The 10,953-nt window shown below is 38.4% G+C and overlaps 1 protein-coding gene across 2 annotated transcripts; it reads left to right on the top strand.

Moving 5' to 3' along the window:
- The first annotated feature begins 29 nt into the window (after positions 1 to 29).
- entpd4 (ectonucleoside triphosphate diphosphohydrolase 4) lies at positions 30 to 8,216 on the top strand. Of its 2 annotated transcripts, none has more exons than XM_058636580.1 (13): positions 30 to 186; positions 864 to 987; positions 1,075 to 1,272; positions 1,380 to 1,585; positions 1,763 to 1,913; positions 2,248 to 2,351; positions 2,675 to 2,734; positions 2,841 to 2,995; positions 4,439 to 4,605; positions 4,693 to 5,017; positions 5,766 to 5,851; positions 5,962 to 6,123; positions 6,926 to 8,216. In XM_058636580.1, the coding sequence occupies exons 2-13, from the start codon at positions 980 to 982 to the stop codon at positions 7,158 to 7,160; spliced, it is 1,857 nt and encodes a 618-aa protein (XP_058492563.1). In that variant the 5' UTR covers positions 30 to 186; positions 864 to 979; the 3' UTR covers positions 7,161 to 8,216. The 2 variants fall into 2 exon arrangements, with proteins under 2 accessions (XP_058492563.1, XP_058492565.1); XM_058636582.1 differs by having other exon boundaries at positions 31 to 186; positions 2,841 to 2,971.
- Positions 8,217 to 10,953: the final 2,737 nt, after the last annotated feature.

Genomic DNA, 10,953 nt, shown 5'->3' on the forward strand with positions numbered 1-10,953 from the left:
CCACTTTTTTACGTGCCATTCGTGCAACGCGGGGAAGAAAATCAAACACACCGCGAACGAAGTTACACGTCACTCACCGGAGACATGACGTTCCATATACTGGCTGAACGTTAGCCAGTGGTTAGCACTTGGCAGCTACGGAAAGCCAAATTCTCGTGGAAATGCGGGACATTCACTTATTTATTAGTAAGTACTGAACACATAAAGGCCACGAACGTGTGTATAATTTACATGACGTGTGTATTGTTGATTTATTTTAGCTCGCTGCTATAGCCAGTCTCCAAAGCTAACGCTAATGTGCTCTGCTAAGTTGCCTTTTATGTTTTGGGTAAATTTGATTTTAATTTTACAGGCACTAACTGTGCATTTAAGCGTCGACAGAACTCTAGCCGTGAAGAGTATGTTAACATTATGTGTCTTCTGGTTTCGGCACAAAATGGTTTGGCTTGATCTAAAACAACTTCTTAACTCGACTTTCTGTCAGAAAATACCGGATTTTTTTCAAAGTTATAGAACCGAAGTTAATGCAAGAACAGGCATCTGTATGGCAGTAGACGTTACATACTGTATATATGCTTCATAGTGCAACTATTGCCAACAATTGTTTGAGTTAGATTTTTAATATCCAGAGGACAGAACAGTCAAAAGTTTGAAATTAATTATTATTCCATTTGTAAGAGTTGTAAGTGTTTCCTTGCTTTGCTGTTGTCTGTTGTCAGAGACAGGCCTGTGTGTCTACCTGAGAGGTGTACACTTGCAGAATAATCACTTAGTGACGTGGAAGCCTGGAGGCACATACCACTGCAGAACTTGCCTTGTAAAGACTTACACATTTAAAATATCTCCTTGTTTCCTAATGGAAGGTCATGGTGATAGCTGGGGAAAACAGGATGGGGCAGTGGAATAAACCAAATACGGTTCCTTTGGCGGATTAATGATGCACGTTTTGTAAAGCCTGAATTTGGAGACAAATTGCAACATGGGAAGGTTGGTTTGATTTTATCCACATTTCACTTGTCTGTGACATGTCAGGTATTCTTTGCTGATTCTCCTCTTTCTTTTACCTGCTGACAGGATCAGCTTTTCGTGCCTTTTCCCAGCCTCATGGCATTTCAGCCTGTCATCCCAGGTTCTTCCTCGGCTCCTCTTCCCTTCTCTCAGACAGCTGATCTTCATCAGCCTGCTGCTGTGCCTCATTGGTCTATTCTACATGCTGCTTATCTCTGGAAAGGGACACACCAGCTGGATCAGAGAGGAGAATAACTTCCACAGGTAACCTAACAGCTGCTTCAGTGTCTAAAGTGAGGGCCACACATTATATTAGGTCTTAGGGTTTAGGGTTAAGGTCAATACTAACAATTCTTTGCTGATTTCAAAAGGCATTTGGCAAGGGTGACTGACATTGATGCAACAGATACAAGCAACCCCAACCTGAATTATGGCTTGGTGGTGGACTGTGGCAGCAGTGGCTCAAGAATATTTGTTTACTGCTGGCCCCAACATAATGGTAATCCTCATGAACTGTTGGACATCCGGCAAATGCGAGATCATAACCGCAAGCCAGTGGTCATGAAGATCAAACCAGGTAAGCTTCCTTTTTTATAACAAAGCATTATTTAAATTTGGGGATATTAAATATTTTACCATTAGAACTCAAATGAGTAACACAAACCATCATAATGTAGCCTGTTGTGTGTGTGTGTGTGTGTGTGTATTTTGAGTATTATGTTTGTCTTTGTGGGTAATTTTTTTTTTCTTGCAGGTATCTCTGTATTGGCGAAAACACCAGAGAAAGCCAGTAATTATATGTTTCCACTGCTGAGCTTTGCCGCCCAACACATTCCCAAAAATAAGCACCAAGAGACCCCCTTGTATATACTCTGCACAGCTGGCATGAGAATCCTACCTGAAAGGTACGGCTGCGCTTAATTACAATAATGTTGTGTGGGTAAATTAGAGATCAGATAAGTCATTTTTTACGACTCATCCAACATATGACTGTTAGTCCATTTGCTAATTTAATTGCTACTTTAATTATTATAAATGCAAACAAGTTACTTTAGCACCACAATGTACTGAACATTTTAATTATCTTGAACCTGACAAACCTGTCATTCAGATGATGTGGATTAAATCCAACCCATTTTAATCTCCCACCGCCAACCGAACTGTGAAAACTGGTAATCAACCCAAAGGAAAACTGTCACAGATAATGAAATAATGATACTGTTTTTTGTGTAATCTCAGTCAACAAGAAGCAATTCTTGAAGATCTGCGCACAGACATCCCAGTCCACTTCAACTTCCTCTTCTCGGACTCCCATGTGGAAGTCATTTCTGGAAAACAGGAAGGTAAATAAATGGAATAAATACTTGGTTACATTTACATTAAGTTTTTCACACTTAATAACTTTATGAGCCACTTTCATGTTTATATAACAAACATGATTTAATGTAATTCAGTTGATTTATCACTTCTGCTCACAGATTTTCTACCAGCTGTTATATCTGATACCTACACTCAAATAAAGCATGCATGCTTATTTGCTAAATTTGCTGGTGTGCAGTTCCGCTTGGTAGGGTAGATCTAATTGTTTTGACCAAAACAGGTGGATATTGACAATGGAGGTAAAGTTTATATAATACAATAACTCTGATAAGTGTTCTAATTTCAGGTGTCTATGCATGGATTGGAATTAACTTTGTCCTCGGAAGATTTAACCATGTGCACAATGGTAAGAACCAAAGTTGGGTTAATACTTTTAAAATCATTGGCACAATTGTGGGCGATCTAAGTCATGATTTACATACAGTGATCTTCTCCTGTCAATTGTCAACAAGATGGGGAAGCTGTAGTGGAGGTAAACGTTTCTGGCAGCGATCAGCAGGAGATGGTGGTGAGAAAAAGAACTGCCGGTGTCCTGGACATGGGCGGGGTTTCCACACAGATCGCATACGAAGTGCCCAAAACTGTAAGCTTTGCTTCTCCACAGCAGGTTATTATCCACGACCAATTTCTGTTCTTGTGTTGTCTTTGGTTTTTGTCACTCACGCTTTGCTCTTCTTCCTCTTTCTAACTTCTGTCCCTCCTTGATTGGACCTGTATACACCATTTTTGTCCCGTGGAGATGATCTGCTCTCCATTCATCACTGTTGAATGTATACTGTAAGCCTGCTGCATGACTCCCAAGCAGGATTGAGGACTAAGGATATCAAGGCATTTATGTAGCTGTCCATACAATGGACAGTATCAGTGTCCGGTTGTGTTTTAGGCCATATTTAAACCGGGTTTTAACAACTGTCCTGAGAGATTCTATCTGTAATGGTGGTCTGAACGCACCCAATCTGTCCTGAATGAGTCCTTAGATCTAATAAAAAACAAAACAAACCAAAACAAATTTGGAGGATACATGTTGCCACATTCCTGAAGGCAATAATACAATAGAGAACATCTTTTCAGCTGACGTCCTCAATGTATATATTAACGATACTTACACTGACTATCACATAATATTATTTCATGTTATGGTGGTGGGAGTAGAGTTTGGTTCACTCAGCTTCTCTCATCTCTTTTCTCTGTCTCTCTCTCACACGTGTCTCAGACACGTGCACACACAAATATGAGCACACATTAACTACATCTATACAGTCAGACTCTTCTAAGGTACAGCGTGTAAATATTTGGTGAAATATTTAAGATAAAATAAGTTCACTTTATTTTATTGTTTGATTGTTTGAATTGTTGCTCTTTGTTAGCCCAGAATGAGCCTTTAATATGTGTAACAGGTGCAGGGTCAGCTCTACAGAGGCTGACTTGTGTACCATCATGTTTTTACAGTAGCCCACAATGGACAAACTAAATATCTTTTTGAGTTTTGATGAAGGCTACATAGATTCTCCAACACACTAGGGAGCCAGGATGAGGTGAGGGATATTTAGCTGCAACAGGTAACTTCACCAATAAATGTTAATTCATTTTCCACTTTGTTCTCGTGAACACACATGATGTCAGCATGTATGTGAATAAGGCGTCTATAAACTAGACCTAATCTCATGTGGTCACAGACCAGAACGCATTGTAATGCCAGGCACAAACAGTTGTACTGTGTTATCTGCATGCGAGAGGATCACTGAGGACATATATGTTTAAACTGATCTAAACTTCTGGAGCTCTCATGTTTAACAACGTCTTTTCTGGTGTGCACTACAGTGTGTATAAACCAGGCTTCAGCATCTGTTGAGTGATGTGTTGAAATAGACTTCACCTTAACTTAACAAAATGTAGCCCTGCTCCTTATGTCACTATCTGAAGGTTGCGGTTGAAGCAATCTGTTATTTTTACTTGAATACTAGCATTTCTTTTATTTAGATATGTTAAAACAGTCATGTGACTGACTGTGTGTCCTCATTCTCAGATGGATTTTTGTTTTGTTCCTTAGGAGGAAATTGCTAAGAACTTACTGGCGGAGTTCAACTTGGGATGTGATGCACATCGCACAGAGCATGTTTATCGTGTCTATGTGTCCACCTTCCTGGGATTTGGAGGAAATGCTGCTCGCCAAAGATACGAGGAGAACCTGATCAGAAATACTGCCAATCGAAATAAGTGAGAGACGCGTCTGTTTGGTTGTTTCATTTTTCTTTTTTGCGAAAGTCTCTGTCATAGTTAACACGGTGCTACTGATTTATTCAGACTCTTAGGTCAGCATGTCGGTGAGACCGCAGAGTCTCCTCTCCTGGACCCGTGTCTGCCCACAGACCTGCAGGATGAGATCGGTTTATCGTCTCAGAAGCTCCACCTCAGAGGCACGGGAGACTTTGACCAGTGTCGCCTGATTCTCCAGCCGTACCTCAACCGCACCAATGACACCCAAGCCTCCCTCAATGGCATCTACCAGCCAGCCATTGATTACGTCAACAGTCAGTTCTTCGGCTTCTCCGAGTTCTACTACTGCACAGAGGATGTACTGCGCATGGGAGGAGATTATAACTCCTCAAAATATACACGGGCTGCGAAGGTAAATGCTGCACACATCACGAACGGGTCCTCGTATTTTTGTGCTGATTTTCACACACACCTTAGACATTACACATCGTACGAGAGGTTGGCTTCTTGCTATGACCAAGCCAACCACTAGGGGGTCAGAATGTCAGCTGTCTGTCCATGCATAGAAAGACTAAGCTTTCTAAAATTCAGTTATCAAGAATACATTCCGACTGTAGTTCATCTAGACAGCATAGAGGTTTGTTTTCAAAAAGATTGAATGATTCCTTAAGTGAAATATTGTCTTTTTCTATGTTCAGGTTTGTGTGAGTTAAAAACCTATATAGATTGTTTGTGTAGAACATTCTGAAGACGCCCTATGGCAAGTTTGGTGATGACATGGAAGGATTAAGTAGTTGATAAAAAAAAGTGATCATATTTATTATGTTTACCAAGGTGAAAAGTCCTGACAGTTGTGTTCACTATAAGCTGCAAGTTACACAGCAGCTTTTATTATGTCATCGTTATATGGAGCAAAGAAACCAGGAAATATATACATTTAAGGAGCTGAACCCCCCCCCTCAATAAAATTTTAAACATTTTTAATAAGAATAGATGGTGATTAATTTAGTAATCAGTTATCATTGCAGCCTTACTGTACTTCACCAGTGAATCATTAATTGAGCTATTAGTAGTTTTAATGGTGCATTTATTTGACATAAAGTGGTTCATTTGCTATATATGTTGCTGCTGTTTCATCGCTGGTAACTTTGCATTTGTAGAGTTACTGTGCGACCCAGTGGAAGACTCTGAGGGAACGATTTGACTCTGGCTTGTATGCCTCGCACGCTGATCTTCACAGACTAAAGTAAGTCTTAAGAGATTATTAGAAATGTCTATAAGTCTATAACGACTCACATGGCCTTTCTCTCAAACCGGTTTGTATAACTGTCATTGTCTTTGTGCTTTTATCTCCAGGTACCAGTGTTTTAAATCAGCGTGGATGTATGAAGTGTTGCATTCAGGCTTTTCTTTCCCATCACATTATAAAAACCTGAAGACTGCTCTGTTGGTCTACGATAAGGAGGTCCAGTGGACTCTTGGTGCTATACTTTACCGGACACGGTTTCTGCCTCTGAGGTAAGATCTTCTCTCTCACCCAGGCTCGGTTTTCAGTCACTTTCATTAAATGATAGACAATGAGACTGAAATCCCATCTACTGGATTTAAATCTGCTCGGCGAAGGGAGGGATTGTTAATTTTTCTCAACTATTTTTGATATTTATTTTGAATATGCTGTACGTGGAGAGCTGAAAATGTAATTTCTATTAAAGATTAGCTTTAAGGTTCGCAGTCACAGTGACTTTTATTCTGCATTCAGTCGTAGAACATGGCCCAAGGAATGTCTCTGGTCTGAATATACTGTTACCAGGTATACCCTGGCAGTGAAAAGAAACAATGGCTGAGCCCAAAATGACACACAACACCAGCTTTTTGTCATGTCATGGTGATTTTTTTTAAAAGGACTATATAAAAGAATCATATGGGTGTGGGTTTGAAGTTTTATAACACACAGAAATGTCTGTCCCGTAAATAAGATTCCAGCTTTGCAGGTTTTCAGCCGGGTATCTTGCTTCTCATTCAGATGCTCAAAAAAAAGTAAACAAGATTAAAAGTTTTAGTCAGGTAGGTTAAGGGTGTAGGTTAAGGTTAGATGGGTAAGTAGGTTAAGGTTAGGTAGATCGGTATGGAGGGTAAGGTTAGGTCGGTAAGTAGCTATGTAGGGTTAGAGTAAGGTAATGTAGGTAGGTTCAGGTAATGTAGATGCTATAGTTAAGTAGGTTAAGGTTAGATATCTCTGTATGTAGGGTAAGGTAATGTAGGTAGGTAGATACTTAATTTTTGTTATGTATTTATTTTTATTTCTTGTGACCTCTTCCAGGGACATCCAACAGGAAACCCTGAAAGGTGCACATACTCACTGGCGACACAGCTTCTCCATTGTCAACAACCACTACTTATTCCTGGCCTGTTTCTTCATTGTGTTGCTGTCTATTATGTTGTACTTGATGCGACTGCGGCGCATCCACAAGCACGCGGCACAGCGCTACACCCCGTCCTCTGTGCCGTGGTTGGAGGCGGGGCTTGGCTCCCCCACACTCCCCGTCAACCTCTAGGCTTTTCCCTGGTACTGAGCTTTGGACAAACGAGGTCACTCATGTGAGGCCATCGGTCTTTGCTGAACCAACGTTTGTTGTTATTGTTATTTTTGTTTGACATACAAATATCTTTTATTTTAGAAGGAGTTGTGTTGCCTTTCACCACCTCTGCCTCCAGGCGCCTTCTGTTTTTATTTTTTCAAAGATAAACACAGTGGTACTCTCCTCTCTAGGGAATCCCGTCTACAATCTCACATAAAGATTTAATCTATACCCTCAACTTTATTTATTGATTGATTGATTGACAATACTTTATTGTCAGAAAGGTGAGTCTGAAATTTGACTTGCAAGAGCAGTTCTATTTGCACGATAACAAAGGCAAATATCAGGATAGATGGCAGAAAAGTACAGTTCACTGTACACTTGAGTTCCATTGTAATTAAATAGTGGAACCACATATCTCTGGTTTGGTGGTAACAGTCTTTATTCTCAATGATAAGAGTCAGAGACAATCTTCTTAGCCAGCTTTTGACTAATCATGTCCTGAATACTTTTGTGTGTTTGTCTTTATTTGCCTTTTTTACATGTGCATGATCATGTGTCTTCACAAATAAGATTTTAGAATCAGTGGGAGGAGCACTTTACTTTGTACTGCAGTAAAAAGTGAGAGCGCACAGCGCTTTCCAGCTGCAATTTTTCTTTTAATTTTTTGTGCATCTTTCCCCAAATTGTTCTGCCTGTAGTGCAATACATACACGTCTTGACACTGTTCTCTAATACATGTCTTTTCTTTTCATATGTAGGCTATAAATCTCTCTCTCAAAGCCCCGCCGATCTTCTCGCGCTGGGTTAGCTGACTGTTAATGTCGGATGCTGTTTCATATAGTATACGTATATTTATGTCCAGGCTTCATTTTCAGAAGCTGTCGTTCTCACTGCTATGAGGGGATTGTAAATTAGGGCATGTGTCCTGTTATTTATATGAAAAGAGTGATTTTAGTGAAATGTTTGCACAGATGAATGCGAAATCAATGTTGTCACATTGTAATTTAGTAATAAAGTTGTCCGAGGTTTTATACTTGTCGGACTGTTTATTCCACGAGGATCACAAAGTGCAGAGGACTGAGCCTCAGAACAATTCTGCAGATCTGACAAGGTCCAGGTTGTGGGGCCACACAAGTTATCACAAATAATTGCCACATTGGTTTAAAAACAAAAAAACACAACGTGATTACCATTTCAGTTGTTGTCAAAAAATGCACAAAATCTTAATGAAAGTTCAAAATTGTGAATAATAAATATCACAGTTGAGGAAACACAAGCCTTGTGTTTCAAAGTGGTTTCAAAAAAGCGTAAATAACATTGAGTTAATCAGATAATGTACAAATTAGCAGTGTTGTAGTGTTACAAAGTACAAACACTTTGTTACTGTACTTAGGCACAAAATTCACGTATTAGGGTTAGGGTCATTCCCGTATGTGCTTTACCTTGGTATTCATATTTCTAGCATCCTTTACTTTCACTCGGCTACATTTCCTCTATCTATTGTTACTTGTTACTACCAAATAAAATCAGAAGAAGAAGAGTTGGTGTCATGGTCTATGTTTATATAGAGCTTTTCTCGTCTTGATGAGCTGCGTTACACTACAGTTTTTTTCAATTCACACGCTTCAACTTGGGGTTAAGTGTCTTGCTCAAGGACACATACTGTAGCTAGCAGACACACTAGTAGAACTGGGAATTGAACCCACAACCTTCCAGTTGAAAAACAATTCACCATACCACTGAGCTCCCATGGCTTAAACCTTAACTCCTCACCTTTTTTTAAAAATACTTTTACTTAAGTACATTTTATATCAGAAAATTACTTTTGATACTTAGACTTTTACTCAAGTAATATTACAAAAAGTGACTTCAACTTCTACCAAAGTCATTTTCTGGTAAGATACATGCACCTTTACTTAAGTGTCTCTTTAAGGTACTAAGGTATTATCCATATGATCTAATCACTTGATTGTGACACCTGCTGCCTTTGTGTTCTTTCACTGACATGTCGATGAAAAGTGCTCAGTTTGTTAATCCTCACTCCACATCATGGAAGCAGTTAATTAAGACTGTTTAAAACACTGTTAATCATCTCAGTCTTTGATTGTCTTTAATCCAGCCCTAAACATGTTGATGATTTTGGTTTTGACATTTACATTTCTTTCTTCTCAGCATAAAAACAACATGGACAAAAACAACATTTAATTTCCCCATAATTTATATTTTAGCCAGTTTGTGTAATGTTTTATACAATTTCTTTCAATCACTACTTCATCTACTTTGTATTTTATCGACTTAATTATTATTTTTTAGTTATTTATTTATTAATTAATTTTTATCAAATGTTCACCCTATTAATTACAACGTTTTTTTTATTCTGCTTATTATTTTCTGCTGATTTGATTTTGGATTTAGATTTTATTTGTGTATTTACTGTATTTTTCATTTGATTAATTTCTTAGTTGATTCTTTTGCATTAATATTATCTGAATATTTATATCTCTACATCTGGTTACTGGTAGCATTTCCTCAGCTACAGTACATTTTCATGTATGATCAATTATGATTTTGATTATTTAAGTTGTGCATATTGAGACGTGTGAATGTATGCGGGTGGGTGTTTTTATGTTAAGCACTTTATATTTCATATCTTTATAAAAAAGTGCTATATAAATCAAGATTGATTGATTGATTGACTGAGGTTGACCGTGGCTGGTACGAAGGTCACCGTCATGGCTTCCTTTGTGAACACGTGAATACAATCTGCAGCAACGAATGGTTCTTCAAAAAAAACAAAAAAAACCCGCCACGTTCCGCCAATAATGCTGAGTCACTGCTGTGTCACACTCAGTCAACGACACACCCCTGCACACTTTCCCCCACTGCTTTGTCCTTAGAGCTTACTTTCAGCCAATTGGTGAGTGACATGGGATAGTTTGTAGCTCAGGTTCGACTCTGTCACTGTTAAAGATAATAGAACAGTTTCTGTCTCACTCACTCACAGATTCATGAAACTGGAGGAAACCTTTTTTTTTTGACATTCCTCTACAGAGAACCACCACAGAGATGTATTTTATATACATGTTCAGCCACTTCAAGTCACTTCCTGTACACAAAAGTTGGTGGACAAGCATGTGAAATTCAAACGTGTGGCCTGCAACAAGAGACAGGATGACACAGCAGAAAATATAAACATAATAAATCATTAAGAATCATCAATGTCCATCTTTACACGACGGACGATGGCGGCTCTAAAACTACTTTAATTATATTTAGGTAAAGTTAATTTGAACCTGAGTTTCACATCATACAAGTGTAATGACATAAGTTATCAGTCTGAAGGTGAGGTTTCTGAAGCTTTATTTAAGTAAACAAAGACAATATTATATATACTGTGTCTACAACAAGTGGAAACTAACACTTAACATTAACATAGTACTTAAATACGTAACTACTTAATGTTTGTATGCTACAAAGACGCCAAACTGTGGAATGATTGTTAAGAACATGTTTTAATATGCAGCATAGGAATGACAATGATTTGTGTATATTGTGTGTCCATTCAAAATCAACTGAAATTAATAAGACGTCAATCAATCACAAATATCGATTTCTATTGCTGATACCTTTATATGACACCATATCCACTCATGTTATTGTATAACATTTCATTTTTGGAGTAAACTACTTCCTGGACAATACATATTCTAAATATTGTAGTAATAATCAGACAATATACACATTAGTAAATGAAACTGCAGCACTG

The sequence above is a fragment of the Solea solea genome, chromosome 8, assembly GCF_958295425.1.
Source record: "Solea solea chromosome 8, fSolSol10.1, whole genome shotgun sequence".
NCBI classification, from domain to species: domain Eukaryota; kingdom Metazoa; phylum Chordata; class Actinopteri; order Pleuronectiformes; family Soleidae; genus Solea; species Solea solea.